At 41.2% G+C, this 20,047-nt stretch overlaps 1 protein-coding gene across 3 annotated transcripts in view; it reads left to right on the top strand.

The window, feature by feature from the left end:
• The first annotated feature begins 317 nt into the window (after positions 1-317).
• VPS13A (vacuolar protein sorting 13 homolog A) overlaps positions 318-20,047 on the top strand; it is a 260,053-nt gene continuing 240,323 nt past the window's right edge. For 2 of the 3 annotated variants that reach the window (XM_003267439.4, XM_003267441.4), the window contains exon 1: positions 318-669. In XM_003267439.4, the coding sequence (XP_003267487.2) occupies positions 570-669 (100 nt within the window). In that variant the 5' untranslated portion in view covers positions 318-569. The remainder of the gene's footprint in view (positions 670-20,047) is intronic. The other variant, XR_004029357.1, reaches the window with a different exon arrangement.

Raw genomic sequence — 20,047 nt, 5'->3', positions numbered from 1 at the left:
GCGACGGGGCTGGGACCCGCCCACCCTTACTCAGGGGCGAGCCCTCTCGTACGCGTGGAGGCGGCCACCACCTTCTAGGGGGAGGGACGTTCCCGTCGGGCGTAACCGCCCCGCCCCCGCCCCGCCCCGGGGTCCGTTGGGGACTCTGATCTGCAAGAGGGGGCGGGGTCGGAAAAACTCCGGTAGCTCCAGACCGGTGTCCCGTTGCCAGGCGATGGGGAGGAGGCGGGGCCGACAGGAAAGAGGAGCCGGGCTCGGCACGAAAAGGGCACCCTCTAGAGCCGCTGCCGCGCGGCCGCGCAGCCGCCTTACCTCCCACTCCGGGCTGCGCGCCGAGGTCTGCGCCGCGCTCCGCCTCCAGCCGTGCGCAGACTTGCGCAGGCGTCGTGAGAGCAGCCGCCTCCGTCCCTCGCTGGGCTCGCTGGGGCTGCGCGTCGGGCCAGTGGGGGCGCCGCAGCCGGAGCCGTCCCGGAGCCGGTGAACCGAACGGCCTCGAGGGAGGGGCGTGGGGAAGGCGGCGGGAGGAGGAGCGCACGGGCCGGCTGCCGTGCCCACCACGGCTGAGGAACATGGTTTTCGAGTCGGTGGTCGTGGACGTGTTGAACCGTTTCTTGGGGGACTATGTGGTGGACTTGGACACGTCCCAGCTCTCTCTGGGCATCTGGAAAGGTAAGGAGGCCGCCGCCGCTTCCCGGCCTCTCGTGCCTCCCGGACGTCTCGCTGCCCGAGCGGCGTCCTGCGTTCTCGGGGCTTCGAGCACCTTGCTCGCCGGGTGCAGCCACCTGCCGCTGCCCGCCTCTGGGTCAAGTTACGTAAAGCCGGGCGGCAGTTCCCGGGCCTCCGCCCTCGAGTTGTTTATATTTTGGGGGAAAGGAGAGGGTCAGGAGTGCGGGATGAAAAGGTCTGTATTTTCCGAGCGGAGCGGACTTGCCGTGGGCTCCGTGGGTCTGGCGTTCAAGTCCCGGCGAGGGGCCCTTCTCTACCCCTGGCCCCGCGCGGTGCGGCTTTAGCCGCGCGGGGCGAGGAGGCGAGACGACGCCCTCCTGGGCTGGGTCCCATCCCTGTCCTTTGCCCCACCTGGGGTTATGACGAAGGCCCCAGAAATCCCCCGCGTGTTGCATGCTGCCTCGCACGTGAAGGCAGGGCGCTGTGACCTGGGACGCCCGCTTCCTTGCTTCGCCAGCCTCAGTTCCCGGATAGACCCGTGGTGCTTTCTTCTCTCCCCCTTCCGGCCCTAGGACCCGGACGCTGGCTCTCTCGCCTAGGTTCGGCCGGTAACAAGGAAACTCACGTGCAGAGTAACTCAAACAGTTGCTTGTGTGGTTGCAGTTAACAGCCTGACCCAGGAATGTGTCACATTTTCGAGGCTTTAGGATATGTGGGTCAGAGTGAATTGACGAATTTTAAAGAAAAACCAAGGCGTGCGGTGCAACGTCTCAGACCTGCAAAAGACCGGGCTGAACAGGGCCCTACGCTGCCTAGGTGGTGAAGGACCGAGCTTTCCTTGTGTCCGTTTAGTTTGGTATTCTGCCTCACTGACAGCCTCATTTTTAGTGTTTCCATCTGTTTTTGCATTATGCGCTTGTTTATTTTAAACACCCGCTAGAAATTAGACTCCTTTATGAAATAAATTTCCCAGGCCAAAGTAAGGGTTAATTTTGTGTGCGAATAGTGTGTGTTTAAATATATATTTAAAGTAATTTATTCTTGTCTGTGTACACACTTCCAGTCTTCTTCTAAAATACTTATTTTGTCTCTTGTCGTTTATGAGATAATGTAAACAGGTAATTTAGTTTGATTTTAAAAAATGTTACTACGGTGGGGACCTAGTATCATGATGGAGAGTGAGTGGACTACAAAAACTAGGGACATAGTGATAGCTGCTCAGCCTGTTTGATTAGTACGAGAAACTTGCAGGCTGTTTATGCTGCTTCTTAGTTGCAAAGTGAAAATAAAATTTGTCTCCCATGTACCTCAGAAGGAAGCCTTAAGAATACTTGAGGTGAACTTTGATCTGTAGTGGAATCTTGCTTCCACATTCAGGGTGGAGGTTTGTCTAGAGTGTGATTAATCAACTTATTTATTTATTTAAAATTTCCATGCAATAAAATTCACTCTTGTGATACAGTTCTGTCTTGACAAATGCTCAGAGGCATGTATCCACCACCACAATAATGACACATAAAAGGTTTATCAAGCCTCCCGAATTCTCTCAGCTGCCTCCTTTGTAGTTGACCTCACCCCGCCACCACGCCCGGCTAATTTTTGTATTTTTAAAAAGTAGAGAGGGGGTTTTGCAATGTTGGCCAGGCTGGTCTCAAACTTCTAACCTCAAGTAATCCGCCTGCCTCTGCCTCCCAAAGTGCTGGGATTGCAGGCGTGAGCCACTGCGTCCGCCTGACTTTATTTATCTGTTTGTTGGTTGAAGAATATTTCAGTTTTTGGAGGTTATAAGTAAAGCTGTCATAAACATTCATGTACAAGTGTTTGTGTGAACATAATTGTTATTTCTCTTGGATAAATACCTAAGAGTGGTTTTAAATTGGGTTGTACTTTTTCTTTTTTGAGATTTATTTCATATACCATAAATTTCACCCTTTTAAAATGTACAATTCAGTGTTTTTTAGTATAGTCACAAAATTGTACAACCATCACCACTCTCTTATTCCAGAATATTTCAGCACCCCAAAATTACATCTTAGGCCCATTAGGAGTAACTCCCAATTTCCTCCCACTTCTCACTACTCCACCTCTGGCAACCACTAATCTACTTTCTGTCTTTATGGATTTGGTAATTCTGGACATTTCATTTAAATGGAATTATATAATATGTGGCCTTTTGTTTCTGGCTTCTTTAACCTAATGTATTTTCAAGGTTCCTCCATGTTGAAGGATGTATGTATGACTATTTCATTTGCTCTTATGGTTGAATAATATTCCATTGTATTCATAGGCCACAATTTATTTATCTATACTCACCAGTTGCTGGATGTTTAGATTATTCTTAAACATCCACCTTTTGGATATTATGGATAATGCCACTGAACATTCATGTACAAGTTTTTTTGTGGATGTATGTTTTAAATTCTCTTGGATATATACCTAGAAGTGGAATTGCTGGGTCATATGCTGACTTTGTGTAACCTTTTGAGGAACAGCCAAACTCTTTTTCCAAAGTGTTTGTTTTCTTATTGTTGAGTTTTGAGAGTTCTTTAAATATTAAGGATACAAGTTCTTCATCAGATATGTAATTTGAAAATATTTTCTCAGTCTTTTCCCATTTTGTCTTTTGCAGAGCATACATTTTAGATTTTAGGAAAAGCCCAGTTTATAAAACATTTCTTTTATAAATCATGGCTTTTGGTATTCATATCTAAGAAATCTTTTCCCAACCCAAAGTCAAAGATGTTCTCCTATGTTTTCTTAAGGAAGTTTTGTAGTTTTAGGTTTTGGATTTCTTTTTGTGTAAGGTATGTGATATGTGTTGAAGGTTGAGGTTCATTTGTTTGTATGTGGATGCAAACATCCAATTGTTCGGCACCACTTGCCAAAAAAGAGGGTCCTTTCTCTATTGAATTATCTTTGCATTTTGTAAAACAAAACAAAACAAAAAAATCAATAGACATAATATTGTGTGGCTTTAGTCTGTCTCAACAATCTGCGTGTCTGTCATTTCACCAATACTACACTGTCTCGATAACCGTGTCTTTGTAGTTAGTCTAGAAATCAGGTAGTGTGATCCCTCTAACTTTAGTCTTTATCAAATAATTTAAAAAATAACAAGTCATTGTCTAGGTGTGGTGCTCATTCCTGTAATCCCAGCACTTTGGAAGGCTGAGGTGGGAAGACGGCTTGAGCATAGGAGTTTGAGATTACAGTGAGCTCTGTTCATGCCACTGCATTCCAACCTAGGTGACAGACAGCGAGACTCTGTCTCAAAATAAAATAAAATAACATGTCAGTGTTTTATTTATAGAAATTGGTTATGTTTTGATAAATGAAACTTTAAATAATAGCTGGAGTTTTTAAAATATTCTTTGAGAATTTCAAAAGTAGTACTTTGATAAATTTGTAGGATTTTTAAAAAACATTGTTTGAAAATTTCTGTAATAGAAACTAGATGGCCAGGCATAGTGGCTCATGCCTGTAATCGCAGCACTTTGGGAGACCGGGGAGTGTGGATCACTTCAGACCAGCCTGGACAGCGTGGTGAAACCTCATCTCTACTAAAAAAATAAGATACAAAAATTAGCTGGGTACCGTGGCGCTTGCCTGTAATCCCAGCTACTCAAGAGACTGAGGCAGGAGAATCACTTGAAGCTGGGAGGCATAGGTTGCAGTGAGCTGAGATCACACCACTGCCCTCTAGCCTGGCCGACAGAGCGAGACCCTGCCTCAAAAAAAAAAAAAAAAAAAAAAAAAAAAGACAGAAACTAGATGCTGCGTAGGAAAATTTTAAGATAATATTTTATGGTCTAACTGAAGGACCTATTGGTAGTTGTAAATGTGTGCTTTTGCTAGGCTTCTGAAATAATCCAGCAAATTTCAATATTAGCATGTTACTATAATAGTATCAATTAGTATTCAGTCATTACTAATAATGGATGGTGCTCTGAAAATTTGTTGCTGAGACGGATTCTTTGGAAATCAGAATGCATTTTCCCGTGGAAGCATTCTTATATATGAATGAGGAGTTTTCCAAAAACCTGTTTAATTATAATGCAGCAGAAGAGTGCTACTGTACTGGGTTCAATACAGTAAGTAGATTCACTGCTAGAAGACTCTGTCTTACAGGGGATGAAAAAGGAATTGAGCTTCATTCCAGGACTGACTCTTGGCAAATTTTGATGTTGGTAAGGTATACTTTTTATACACTTATATTTATAATTCTCCCTTACCATATATCATCTAGTTAGAGAGGTGGTAATATTTTATAGACTCATCTGAAATTTATCTTCCCAACTTTCTCCAGCAATTTTCTTTTTCTTTTTCTTTTTCTTTTCTTTTTATTTAAGACGGAGTCTCGTTCTGTCACCCAGGTGGGAGTGCAGTGACGCGATCTCGTCTCACTGCAACCTCTGTCTCACTGCAACCTCTGTCTCACGGTCTCAAGTGATTCTCCTGCCTCAGCCTCCCGAGTAGCTGGGATTAAAGGTGCCCACCACCATGCCTGGCTAATTTTTGTATTTTTAGTAGGGACGGCGTTTCACCACGTGAACCAGGCTGGTCTCGAGTGCCTGACCTCAAGTGATCTGCCCGCCTTGGCCTCCCAAAGTGCTGGGATTACAGGTGTGAGCCACTGCATCCGGCCATTTCACATATTTTCTGTAAGAGCTAGGCTGCATCAGAATCAGCCATAGGTGCTTGTTATGAATACAAATTTTTGAACCTGCCTCCAGAGATTATCAATTATTTATCTGGAATAGGACATGAAAATCTTTTTTTAAACAAATGACACTGGGGACTGTGATGCACAGTTGGGTACATTTTAAGAGAACATTAAGGGGAAAAGTATTAGAATTTTAAATAGACAAAAGCAGTGGTAAAGGTGGCTTGTGTGATAGAATTATCATTTGTAACACAGGAAGTACCTGTACTTCATAGCCCCTTCTTAAGTTAGCCTCCTTTGTCTCTATTTTTTCTCCGAAATCATGATACTTGGACAAATTTGTAATTTTTTTGATAATGCCTGACATCTTTATGTAACATTAGAAGTTCAGATTTCTTGTCTATTAACTAACATACATATTCTGTTTTTGAAATGGTAATCTCCCAGTTTTCCCTTTATAATAGAACCATGTGTTTAGTGGCCACTTAACTGGATACCCCCATGATACCAGAAGCAGTACAGGAAGATGAAGATTCAGTTAGGATACAGTTTTTGATGTTTTTTTTTTTTTTGGAGATGGAGTCTCGTCCTGTCACCCAGGCTGGAGTGCAGTGGCACGATCTCGGCTCACTGCAAGCTCCGCCTCCCGGGTTCACGCCATTCTCCTGCCTCAGCCTCTCCGAGTAGCTGGGACTACAGGCACCCACCACCACTCCCGGCCAATTATTTGTATTTTTAGTAGAGACAGGGTTTCACCGTGGTCTCCATCTCCTGACCTCGTGATCTGCCCGCCTCAGCCTCCCAAAGTGCTGAGATTACAAGCGTGAGCCACTGCGCCCGGCCTCAGTTTTTGATTTTTAAGGAGTCATTCTTCTGTGCCCAGAATACACTGGTGAGCCAAACAAATGATTCTTACAGTCTGGTGTTAATGACCAATTCTAATTCCTTATATATTGTTTTTATATTTTTGTTCTAAAATACTTTAATAGAACTTTAAAGACTATGAAACATTTTATTATAAAAAGTGTTATGAGATTTTATAGTACCTCTCCATATACCCATTATCTAGATTCTGTCATTAATATTATGTATTAACAGCTTTATTGAGGTATAATTGACATGCAGTAAAATACACGTTAAAGTCTACAGTTTGGTAAGTTTTAGCATGTATGTGCATGCAGGTAACAATCATCACATGATAATGAGCCTATCTATCATACCTAAAAGTTTCCTTGTGCTTTTTTGTAAACCGTATCTTCTAACCCTCCTTGTCTCTTATACCCTTCTTGTCCTCAGGTTTTTGCTGATTTGCTTTCTGTTACTGCATATTAGCTTGAGTTTTCTAGACTTGTGTAAATGGGATTGTACAGTTTCTATTCATTCAGTCTGGCTTATTTCAGCATAATTATTTTGAGATTCATCCATGTGGTAGTACAATCAATAATTTATTCCTTTTTATTGCTGACCATAGCAAGTGGTGGTCAGCACTTTCCTGACCTTTCCTAATCTATTCCTACCCTCATCTTCAGAGGCAACAAATACTGTGAATTTTTTTTTTTTCTATCATACATACACATCTATTCTGCTTTGCTGAGAGAGTTTTCTTTTCCTTCAAGAATGTTGGGGCCAGGCATGGTGGCTCATGCCTGTAATTTCAGCACTTTGGGAAGCTGAGGTGGCCAGATCAGTTGAGGTCAAGAGTTCGAGACCAGCCTGGCCAACATGGTGAGACCCTGTCTCTACTAAAAATACAAAAATTAGCTGAGTATGGTGGCGGGCACCTGTAGTCTCAGCTACTTGGCAGGCTGGGACACGAGAATCGCTTGAACATGGGAGGCAGAGGTTGCAGTGAGCCGAGTTCGTGCTGCTGCACTCCAGCCTGGGTGACAGAGCAAGACTCCATCTCAAAAAAACAAAAACAAAAGAATGCTGGATTTTGTCAAATGTTTTTTTCTGCATTTATTACCATTATCATAGGATTTTTTTCTTCTTTAATCTGTTGGTGTGATAGATTACATTAATTGATCTTTGAATGTTGAACTAGCCTTGCATACCTAGAATAAATCCCATTTGGTCATGATGTTTACGTTTAGCCCTCAGTATCTCCAGGGGATTGGTTCCAAGACCTATGCAGATACCAAAATCCACAACAGAGAGGGCATGGAAGCTCTCCACCACCTTACTTTGCCCTGTCCATCTCTTTATCTGTATCCTTTGTAATATCCTTTATGATAAACTGTTAAATATAAGTATTTCCCTGAGTTTTGTGAGTTATCCCAGCAAATTATCAAACCAAATTAAAAAGTTGTGTGAACTCTGATTTATAGCTGGTCAGTCAGAAGCACAGATCACAGCCTGGGACTTGTGACTAACATCTGAAGTGAGGGGCAGTCTTATGGAACTGAGCCCTTACTGTGTGGGATATGACACTATTTTTCTTTCTTTCTTTTCTTTTCTTTCTTTTTTTTTTTTTTTTTTTTTTTTTTTTTGAGATAGAGTCTTGCTCTGTCGCCAGGCTGGAGTGCAGTGGCACAATTTTGGCTTACTGCAACCTCTGCCTCCTGGGTTCAAGTGATTCTCCTGCCTCAGCCTCCCGGGTAGCTGGGACTACAGGCGCCTGCCACCACACCAGGCTAATTTTTGTATTTTTAGTAGAGACGGAGTTTCACCATGTTGACCAGGATGGTCTTGATCTCTTGACCTTGTGATCCACCTGCCTCGGCCTTCCAAAGTGCTGGGATTACAGGCATGAGCTGCCACGCCCGGCCCAATATGACACTATCTCTAGGTAGATAGTGTCATTATTTAATTGAATTATAGTTGGTGTCTGTTGGAGAATTGTTTAGGGATTGGGGGGAAAAACTTCACACATCTGGTTATCTAAGGGTTCTGTGTTGAATATGAGAGTAGAGAGGAAAACCTTTATTTTCCTTTGACAGTATCTGTCATATTTATAGCTGTTTTCTGTTCGTTGTACTTGTTTCCTTTTTAAACAGTCTTCCCCTCCTCTTTTGCCTTCTCTGGTTTTAATTGATCATTTGATATGATTTAATTTTTTTCTCCTGTCTTAGCATACCAATTATACTTCTTAAACAATTTATTTAAGTGGTTGTCTTACAGTTTGTGCTGTTCACTTAAAACTAGTCCAAGTCCACATCCAAATAACATTATAGGTCAGGTACAGTGGCTCAAGCCTGTAATTCCAGCATTTTGGGGGACTGAGGCTGGCGGGTCACTTAAGGTTAAGAGTTCGAGACCTGCCTGGTCAACATGGTGAAACCCTGTCTCTACTAGAAACACAAAAAATTTGCTGGGCATGGTAATGTGCGCCTGTAGTCTCAGCTACTCAGGAGGCTGAGGTATGAGAATCGCTTGGACTGGGAGGCAGTGAGCCGAGATTGTGCCACTTCACTCCAGCCTGGGCAACAGTGTGAAACTCTGTCTCAAAACAAAAACAAAAAAATCCCACTGTACTACTTCATGGAAAATGGAGGTAGTATACATAATACTCTATCTTACAATAGAGTATACAGATTCCTCCCTTCTGCCCATTATAACATTGTTGCCATTAATTTCAATTATCCATAAGTTGTAATAATCCAGTGCATTGCTGCTATTAGTATTTTAGACAATTTTTCTATTAATTTAAGAATAAGGAGGAAAAGACTTAATTTACCTTCATCTCTTAATTCTGTAATGCTCCTGTAAATCTGAGTTTTTGGTTTAAATCATTTTCCTTCTTTCTGAAGAACTCCTTTATTTATTTATTTTATTTTTGAGATGGAGTCGTGCTCCGTTGCCCAGCCAGGAGTGCAGTGGCGCGATCTCCGCTTACTGCAACCTATGCCTCCCGGGTTCAAGCAATTCTCCTGCCTCGGCCTCCTAAGTAGCTGGGACTACAGATGCACGCCACCATGCCCAGCTAATTTTTGTATTTTTAGTAGAGACGGGGTTTCACTATGTTGGCCAGGATGGTCTTGATCTCTTGACCTAGTAATCTGCCTGCCTCAGCCTCCCAAAGTGCTGGGATTACAGGTGTGAGCCACCACGCCCGGCCTATCTTAACCACTTTAAGTGTACACTTCATGTCATTAAGTACACTTAGATTGTGCAACCATCACCACAATTCATCTCCTGACTTCACCACCATTCATCTCCTGAATTCTTCATCTTGCAAAACTGAACCACTTACCCGTTAAGCAATGACTACCCATTCCACCGTCTTCCCAGACCCCAGTAACCATAATTCTACTTTTGATCTCTGTGAATTCGAATACTTGAAGTATAAGTGAAATTATACAGTATTTGCCATTTGTTACTGGTTTCTTTTACTCAGCATAATGTCCTCAAGGTGCATCCATGTTGTAGGAAATGTCAGAATTTCAATAATTTTTCAAGCTAAATAGTATCCCATTGTATGTATATACTGCATTTTGTTTCTCCATCTGTTGATGAATAGTTGGGCAGCTTCCATCTTTTGGCTGTTGTGAATAATGGTGTTATGAACATGGATATTTTTCTTTGAAGTTAAGTCTGTGCCGCCAGATTTTTGGGTTACATACCCAGAAGCAGAATTACTCGATCATATAGTAATTCCATTATCAATTTTTTTGAGGAACCATCGTACTACTTTCCATAGTGGCTGCACCATTTTACATTCCTACCAACAGTGTACAAGGGTCACGATTTCTCCACATCCTCACCAACATTTATTTTCTCTTTTTTTGATAGTAGTTATCCTAATGGATAAGACGTGGTATCTTGTAGTTTTCATTTGCATTTCTCTAATTAGTAATGTTGAACATTTTTTCATGGGCTTATTGACCATTTATATATCTTAATTGGAGAAATATCTATTTAAGTCGTTTGTCCATCTTTTAATCAGGTTGTTCGTTTTTTGAGTTGTAAGAGTTTATACACACACACACACACACACACACACAGGATATTAGCTGCTTATCAGATATATGATTTGCAAATATTTCCCATTTTGTGTGTTACCTTTTCTTCTTTTTTTTTCCCTGGTAACTTTTATTTTAGGTTCATGGGGTACATGTGTGGGTTTGTTGTGTGGATAAATTGTATGTCACTAGGGTTTGATGTATAAATTATTTTGTCACCCAGGTAGAGAGTGTAGTACCCGATAGATAGTTTTTTGATCCTCACCCTCCCCACACCCTCCACCCTCAAGTAGGCCTTGGTGTTTGTTGTTTCCTTCTTTGTGTCCATGTGTACCGGATAGAGTTTGAATACATGTCCCCACCAAGTTTCATATTTAATTGTAATCCCCATTGTTGGAGGTGGGGACTGGTGGGAGGCAGTTGGGTCATAGCGGTGGATCTTTCATGACTTGGTGCTGTCCTTGCAATAGTTCTTGCAAGATCTGGTTACGTGTGTGGCACCTCCCTATGCACTCCCCCTGTTGCTCCTGCTGTGGCCATGTGATGTTCTGGCTCCACTTTTGCCTTCTGCCATGATTGAAAGCTTCCTGCGTCCTCCCCAGCAGCTGGGCAGATAGATGCTGGTGCCGTGCTTCCTGTATAGCTTGCAGAACCATGAGCCAATTAAACCTCTTTTCTTTGTAAATTACCCAGGCTCAGGTATTTCTTTATAGCAACACAACAATGGACTAACACAGTACTCAAGTTTTAACTCCGTCTTGTAAGTGAGAATATGCGGTATTTGGTTTTCTTTTCCTGTGATAACTCACTTAGGGTAATGGTCTCTAGTGGCATCCATGTTGCTGCAAAGGGCATAATTTTGTTCCTTTTCATGGCTGTGTGGTAGTCCATGGTGAATATATACTGCATTTTCTTTATCCAGTCCGTTGTTGACAGACATCTATGTTGATTCCATGTCTTTGCTATTGTGAAGTAGTGCTGTGATGCACATAGGCATGTATGTGTCCTTATGGTAGGACAGTTTATGGTCCTTTGGGTATATACCCAGTAATGGGATTGCTGGTTCTAATGGTAGTTCTTAATTCTTTGGTAGTTCTTAGTTCTTAAATCTCCAGACTGCATTCCAAAGTGGCTGAGCTAATTTACATTCCCACCAGCAGTGTGTAAGTACATTCCCACCAGCAGTGTGTAATAGCCATTCTGACTGGTGTAGGATGGTATCTCACTGCTTTTTATTGCATTCCTCTAATGATTAGTGATGTTGAGTTTTTTTTTTTTTCCATGTTTCTTGGCCACGTGTATGTCTTTTGAGAGGTGTCTGTTCATGTCCATTGCCCATTTTTTAAATGGGGTTGTTTGTTTTTTGCTTGTTTGTTTAAGTTCCTTATCGATTCTGGATAATTAGACCTTTGTTTGATGTATAGCTTGCAAATATTTTCTCCCATTTTGTAGATTGTCTGTTTACTCTGTGGACAGTTTCATTTGCTGTGCAAGAGCTCTTTAGTTTAATTAGGTCCCACTTGCCTATATATATATATATATATATATATATATTTTTTTTTTTTTTTTTTTTTTTTTTTGCAGTTCTAGAATTTTCATCACGAAATCTTTGCCAGGGCTTATGTTCAGCATGGTATTCCCTAAGTTTTCTTCTAGGGTTTTTATAGTTTTAGGTTTTACATTTAAGTCTTTAATCTATCTTGAGTTGATTTTTGTATATGGTGAAAGGTAGGATCCAGTTTCAGTCTTCTGCATATGGCTGGCCGTTATCTCCACACCATTTATTGAATAGGGAGTCCTTTTCCCATTGCTTGTCAGTTTTGTTAAAATCAGATGGTTGTAGGTGTCTGGCTTTATTTCTGGGTTCTCTGACCTGTTCCATTGGTCTACATGTCTGTTTTTGTATCAGTGCCATGTTGTTTTGGTTATTGTGGCCTTGTAGTATAGGTTGAAGTCAGGTAGTGTGATGCCTCAGGCTTCGTTCCCTTTGTTTAGGGTTGCTTTGGCTATTCAGGCTCCTTTTTTGGGCCCATATGACTTTTAAAATAGTTTTTTCTAATTCTTTGAGAAATAACATTGGCAGTTTGATAGGAATAGCATTGAATCTGTAAATTGTTTTGGGCAGTATGGACATTGTAACAATTTTGATTCTTCCTGTCTATGAGCATGGAATGTTTTTCCATTTGTTTATGTTGTCTCTGATTTCTTTGAGCAGTGTTTTGTAATTCTCATTGTAGAGATCTTTTACCTCTCTGATTAGCTGTATTCCTAGGCATTTTCTTTTTGTGGCTATTGTGAATGGGATTGAATTCTTGATTTGGCTCTCAGCTTGGATGTTAGTGGTATATAGAAATACTACTGATTTTTGTACATTGATTTTGTATCCTGAAAGTTGGTTGAAGTTATTAGTTCTAGGAACCTTCAGGCAGAGACTATGGAGTTTCCTACGTATAGAATCATACTGTCAGCAAACAGGGATGATTTGACTTCCTCTCTTCCTATTTGGATGCCTTTTATTTCTTTCTCTTTCTTTCTCTTTCTTGCTCTGGCTAGGACTTCCAGAACTATGTTGAATAGGAGTAAGTGGGTATCCTTGTGTTGTCCTGGTTCTCAAGGGGAATACTTCCAGCTTTTGCCCATTCAGTGTGATGTTAGCTGTGGGTTTTTCATAGATGGCTCTTATTATTTCCAGGTATATTCGTTTGATGCTTAGTCTTTTGAGGGTTTTTAACATGAAGGGATGTTGAATTTTATCAAAAGTCCTCAATCTATCAAGATGATCATGTGGTTTTTGTTTTTAGTTCTGTTTAGTAATGAATCACACTTACTGATTTGTGTATATTGAACCAACTTTGCATACCAGGAATAAAGTCTACTTGATCATGGTAGATGTGCTGCTGGATTTGGTTTACTATTTTGTTGAAGATTTTTGCATTTGTGTTAATCAGGGATACAGGCCTGAAGTTTCCTGTTTTATGTCTCTGCCAGGTTTTGTTATCAGAATGATGCTGGCTTCATAAAATAAAATGAGTTAGGGAGGAGTCCCTCCTTCTCGATTTTTTGGAATAGTTTCAATAGGATTGGTACCAGCTCTTCTTTATATGTCCGGTAGAATTTGGTTATGAATCCATCTGGTCCAGGGCTTTTTCCTGGTTGGTAGACTTCTTATACAATTTCAGAACTCATTTTTGGTCTGTTGAGGTATTCAGTTTCTTCCAGGTTCAATCTTGGGAGGTTGTATGTTTCCAGGAATTCATCCATTTCTTGTAGATTTTCTAGTTTGTGTGCGTAGAGATGTTCATAATAGCCTCTAAGGATTTTTTGTATTTCTCTGGGTCAGTGGTAATGTCCCCTTTGCCATTTCTAATTGTGTTTATTTGGATCTCCTCTCTCTCTTTTTTTTTTCTTTGTTAGTCTGGCTGGCAATCTATCTTATTTATTCTTTCAAGGAACCATCTTTTGTATGTTTTTTTTTGTTCAGTTCAACTCTAATTTTGGTTATTTCTTTTCTGTGGCTAGCTTTGGGGTTGATTTGCTCATTTTTCTAGTTCCTCTAGGCATGATATTAGTTAACTTTGTATCTTTCTAACATTTTGATGTGGGCATTTAGCACTATAAACTTTCCTCTTAAGACTACATTAGCTATGTCCCAGAGATTCTGGTATATTGTATCTTTGTTTTCATTAGTTTCAAGTAATTCCTTTCTTTTCTTTTCTTTTTTTTTTTTTGAGACAGGTTCTTGCCCTGTTGCCAAGGCTGGAGTGGAGTGGCATGCCCACGGCTCACTGCAGCCTCAACCTTCCGGCCTCAAGCAGGCCTCCCACCTCTCAGCCTTCTGAGTAGCTGGGAATACAGGTGTGCACTCCTACAGCTGGCTAATTTTTTTTTGTATTTTTTGTAGAGACAATGTTTCCCCATGTTGGCCAGACTGGTCTTGAACTCCTGGGCTCAAGTGATCCCCCCACCTAAGCCTTGCAAAGTGCTGGGATTACAGGCATGAGCCACTGTGTCTGGCCCAAAGAATTTCTTGATTTCAGTGAAATTAAGATTTCATTGTTTACCCAAAAGTCATTCAGGAGCGGTTTAATTTCCATAGAATTGTATGGTTTTGAGAGATCTTCTTGGTATTGATACTTGTTTTTATTGCACTGTCATCTTGAGAACATGGTTGGTATGATTGTGGGATTTTTAATTTGTTGAGAATTGCTTTATGGTTGAGCATGTGGTTGGTTTTAGATATGTGCCATGTGCATATGAGAATAATGTATATTCTGTTTTTGTTGGGTGAGGTGTTCTGTAGAACTCTGTTAGGTCCATTTGGTGAAGTGTTGACTTTAGGTCTGTCTAATACTGTCAGTGGGTTATTGAAGTCTCCCACTATTATTGTGTGGTTGTGCAAGTCTCCGTAGGTCTCTGAGAGCTTGTTTTACGAATCTAGGTGCTCTAGTGTTGGGTATATACGTATTTAAGATAGATAAATCTTCTTGTTGAATTCAACCTTTTATCGTTTTGTAATGCCCTTCTTTGTCCTTTTTGATTGTTGTTGGTTTCAAGTCTGTTTTGTCTGAAATAAGTTACCCATGCCTGCTCTTTTTTGTTTTACATTAGCTTGATAGACCTTTCTCCATTCCTTTACTTTGAGCCTGTGGGTGGCACTGCATATGAAATGGGTCTCATAAAGACAACATACAGTTGGTTCTTGGTTCTTTGTATGAATTGCCATTCTGTGCCTTTGAAGTGGGATGTTTAGCCTGTTTACATTCAGGATGAATATTGGTATGTGCAGATTTCATCTTGTTACCATGTTGTTAGCTGGTTGTTATGTAGACTTGATTGTATAGTTGCTTTATAGAGTTAGTGGTCTCTGTACTTAAGTGTGTTTCTGTGGTGGCTGGTAATGGTCTTTCATTTCCATGGTTAGCACTCCCTTAAGGACCTCTTAAAAGGCAAGTCTGGTAGTAATGAGTTCCCTTAGCATTTACTTGTCTGAAAAGGATTTTATTTCTCCTTCACTTATGAAGCTTAGTTTGGTTAGATGTGAAATTCTTGGTTGGAATTTCTTTTCTTTAAAGATGCTGAATTAGGCCCCCAATCTCTTCTGGCTTGTAGGATTTCTGCTGAAAGGTCTGATGTTAGCCTGATGGGGTTCCCTTTGTAGTAGACCTGCCCCTTCTCTCTAGCTCCCTTTAATGTTTTTTTCTTTCACATTGACCTTGGAGAATCTGATGATTATGTGTCTTGGGGATGGTCATCTTGTATAGTATCTTGCAGGAGTTCTATGAATTTCCTGAATTTGCATGTCAACCTCTCTAGCTAGGATGGGGAAATTTTTGTGGACAGTATCCTCAAATATGTTTCCAAGTTACTTGTTTTCTCTCCCTCTCTTTCAGGGACAACAATGAGTTGTGGATTTGATCTCTTCACATAATCTCATGTTTTTGGGAGATTTTTTCCATTAAAAAGTTATTTTTCCTCTATTTTTATCTGAGTTGATTTGAAGAACCAGTCTTCAAGTTCTTGAGATTCCCTCCTCAGCTTAATCTGTTCTGCTGTTAATACTTCCAGTGATATTGTGAAGTTCTTGTAGTGAGTTTTTTTTAGCTCTGTCAAATCAGTTTGGTTGTTTCTTAAAATGACTATTTCGTTTTTTAGCTCTTGACTCATTTTACTGGATTCCTTAAATTCCCTGGATTAGGTTTCAACTTTCTCTCGAATTTCAGTATCTTCTGAATTTTATGCCCATCATTTCAATCTGATTAAGAACCATCACTAGGCTGGGTACAGTGGCTCACACCTGTAATCCTAGCACTTTGGGAGGCTGAGGCAGGCGGATCACTTGAGGTCAGGTGTTCAAGACCAGCCTGGCCAACATGGTGAAACCCTGTCTCTAATTAAAATATAGAAATTAGCTGGGTGTGGTGGTGAGCACCTGTAATCCCAGTTACCCAGGAAGCTGAGGCAGGAGAATCACTTGAACCCAGAAGGTGGAGATTGCAGTGAGCCGAGATCGTGCCACTGCACTCCAGCCTGGGCGACAGAGCAAAACTCTGTCTTTAAAAAAAAAATAAATAAAATAAGAACCATTGCTGGGGAGCTACTGCAGTCATTTTAAGGTAAGAAGACACTCCAGCTTATAGAGTTGCTAGAATTCTTGCCCTAATTCTTTCTCATCTTTGTGGGCTGAAGTTCCTTTAATCTCTCCGGTTGCTATCCTTTGGATGAGGCTTTTTGCTTTTATGTTCTTGGATGCCCCAAGGGTTTGACTGTGATGTAAGTTGAGTTTAGTCGACTGGCATAGTTTCTTGATGATTTCTGGGTACCAAGGCTCAGCTCAGCACTCCTGGCATGCATGCTATAACCCTGGGGTGTTAGGACTAGGCACATGACTTTGTTCTGTCTCTCCTCAAGGTTAAGCACCCGTTGCACTGGTGGGGCCAAGGTGTTCCCGGTCTGCTGGGCAACAACACTCTGATGGTGGGGCCAGCAAAAGTGCTTGGTTGGGGCGGTGGCAGCAGGGTGGTGAGGCCTGCATATACACTGGAAAAGCCGTGGAGGGAGGCTGTGGGTGACTGTGTCCTGGCAAAACAGTGCGGGGAAGCTGTGGGTGGGTGGATGCTGGTGGAGGCCCATGTGCAGGTGCTCTCTGGTGGTTACCTGGGGCTTGCCAGCAAAGGAGCTATAGTGGTGGCTGCCAGGAAGTGCTGTGGTTGGGCATCAGTGTACATTGCAATTGGATGTGGCCAGGCAGGGACTGTGGAACAGGCAACCAGGGATGGGGGTTGGGGGGCGCGCTCAAATCAGACAAGCCCTGTGCCATCGGCAAGATAGTCGTGTTCTGTCTAGGTCCAATAGTCAACAAAGACCAAAGCTACCTAGAGGTGTGTGGTGAGCTTTGGGAGATGGACATCCCTGGCCATGCTCCACTGCAGCCATTCCCACACCAGGCCTTCTGGGCTCCTTGCAGACTGGAGTCCTGTTTCTGCCAACTTCCCAAGCAGCTGTCTTTGCAACCTCAAATGTCTGTGGGGGTCATGGAGCCTCCTTCAGCTAGGATTCTAGAGGTCAATGGCAAGAATAGGCTACTCCATGCCTATTTAACTCATCCTTTCCGCAGGAGCATTTGGGGTCAGAATGAGTCATGGTGCTCGGGGAACTCCCTGTAAGATTCCCAGCTTTCTCCTCCTTCAGCCCAGGATGTGCATCCTCCTTCTGTCCACTCTCAGTGCCTTCCTTCCAAAGATCTGCTCAGAGTGTGCTGGTCTTCTTGATGGCTTGGTCTCTTGTTGGTGGAAGCTATTCCTGACTCTGTGTCTACTTGGCCACCCTGACTCCTCTGTGTTGTCTGTTCACTGTATATAGTGTCATGTGAAAAATAAAAGTTTTAACATTTGACGAAGTCCAATTCATCTATTTTTTTTTTCTTTTGTTACCTATGCTTTTGGTGTCACATCCAAGAAATCATTGCAAAATGCAGTGTCATAGAACTTTCCCCCTATGCTTTATTCTAAGTTTTACAGTTTTAGGTTTTACATTTAGCTCTTGGATCCATTTTGAGTTAATTTTTGAATATGGTATAAGGTTCTAGTTTCATTCTTTTGCTTGTGGATATTGTGGATTTTAACTTTTATTGAAAAGTTGTTAAAAATACTGTCCTTTCCAAACTGAATATCCTTGGTATCCTTGAAGACAATTATTTGACTATGTATGTGAGGTCTTGTTTTTGAGCTTTCTGTTCTGTACCACAGCTCTATGTGTCTGTACCACACTGTTTTGATTAACGTGGCTTTTAGTAAGTTTTAAAATCAGGAAATGTGAGACTTGTAACCTTCTTCCCTTTTTTCAAGATTGTTTTGGCTATTTAGGATTCCTTGAGATTCGATGTGGATGTAAGTGTTGGATTTTTCTAGGATTCTGATATGGATTGCAAAGAATTTATAGATTGTTTAGGGTAGTATTGACATTTTAACAGTATTAAGTGTCCCAATCCATGAACATGGGATGTCTTAACATTTCTTTCTTTCTTTAATATCTTTCAGCAACATTTTATAGTCTTTACTGTATGTGTCATTAGTTTCTTTGGTTTACGCCTTGACACTTTTATTATTTGTGTTGCTGTTGTAAATATAATTGTTTTCTTATTTTTTGTATTGTTCTTTGTTATAGATACTGATTTTTTGGTGTTGATTTTTATATCAAGCAACATTCCTTAATTTTAACAGTTTGGTGGAATATTTAGGTTTTTCTGCATATAAATTCATGCCATCTGCGAACAGAGATAATTTTACTTTTTCCTTTCCACTTTGGATGCCAAATTGCTATGGAGTGAGTGACAAACGTGGACATCTTTATCTTGTTCCTGATCTTAGAGGAAAAGATTTCTGTCTTTCAGTATTCAGAATGTTAGCTGTGGGCTGTTTATACATGACCTTTATTGTGTTGAGCTAGTTTCCTTTTATTTGTTTTTTTTTTTGAGTGTTTTTTTTATCATGAAAATGTTCTGAATTTTTTCAAATCCTTTTCTGCATTAAGTTGAGATGATTGTGTTTTTTTCCTTCATTTTGTTAAAGTGGTGTATTACGTTGTTTTTTTGTATGTTGATTCATTCTTGTATTCTGGAAATAAATACTATTGGGTTATATTTTATATTCCTTTTAAGATGCTATTGAATTCTGTTTGCTAGTATTTTGTTGAGGATTTTTGCATGAATGTTCATCAAGGGCATTGGTCTGTAGTTTTCTTGTAGTGTTTTTGTCTGGCTTTGGTATCAGAGTAATGACTGCCTGATAGGATGAGTTTGGAAGTGTTCCCTTCTCTTCAGTTTTTTGGAAGAGTTTGAGGTGGATTGGTGTTAATTCTTGTTTTAAATGTTTGGTAGAATTCACTAGTAAAACCATTTGGTCCTAGGCTTTTTTTGTTTTTATTTTTAGGATTTTTTGATTACTGATTCAGTTTCCTTAATGGTTATAGGTATGTTCAGATAATCTGTTTTATCAAGATTCAGTCTTAGTGTATTGTGTATTTCTAGGAATTCATTCATTTCTATAGGTTATCCAATTTTTTGTTCATAGTACTTTCATAATCCTTTTTATTTCTGTAAAATTGATAGTAATACCTCTTCCATTTCTGGTTTTAGTTATTTGACTTTTTTTCTTACTCAGCTTAGTTAAAGCATTATCAGTTTTATTGATTTTTTTATTTTTATTTATTTATTTTTTTTGAGGTGGAGTCTCACTCTATCACACAGGCTGGAGTGCAGTGGCTCAATCTCGGCTCACTGGAAACTCCGCCTCCCGGGTTCACGCCATTCTGCTGCCTCAGCCTCCCGAGTAGCTGGTACTACAGGTGCCTGCCACAACACCCAGCTAATTTTTTTGTATTTTTAGTAGAGACCAGGTTTCACCATGTTAGCCAGGATGGTCTCCATCTCCTGACCTCATGATCCGCCCACCTAGGCCTCCCAAAGTGCTGGGATTACAGGCGTGAGCCACCATGCCCAACCTGTTGATCTTTTTAGAAAACTAACTGTTGGTGCCCCAGTGCAGTGGCTCACGCCTGTAATCCCAGTGTTTTGGGAGGCTGAGGCGGGTGGATCACCTGAAGTTAGCAGTTCGAGACCAGTTTGGCCAAAATGACAAAACCTCGTCTCTACTAAAAATACAAAAATTAGCTGGGCATGGTGGTGGGCCCATGTAATCCCAGCTACTCAGGAGGCTGAGGCAGGAGAATCACTTGATCCCAGGAGGCGGAGGTTGCAGTGAGCTGAGATCGTGCCACTGCACTCCAGCCTGGGCGACACAGCGAGACTCTGTCTCAAAAA

The sequence above is a fragment of the Nomascus leucogenys genome, chromosome 1a (genome assembly GCF_006542625.1).
Source record: "Nomascus leucogenys isolate Asia chromosome 1a, Asia_NLE_v1, whole genome shotgun sequence".
Classification (NCBI taxonomy): domain Eukaryota; kingdom Metazoa; phylum Chordata; class Mammalia; order Primates; family Hylobatidae; genus Nomascus; species Nomascus leucogenys.
This window is presented reverse-complemented; position numbering and strand designations above follow the sequence as displayed.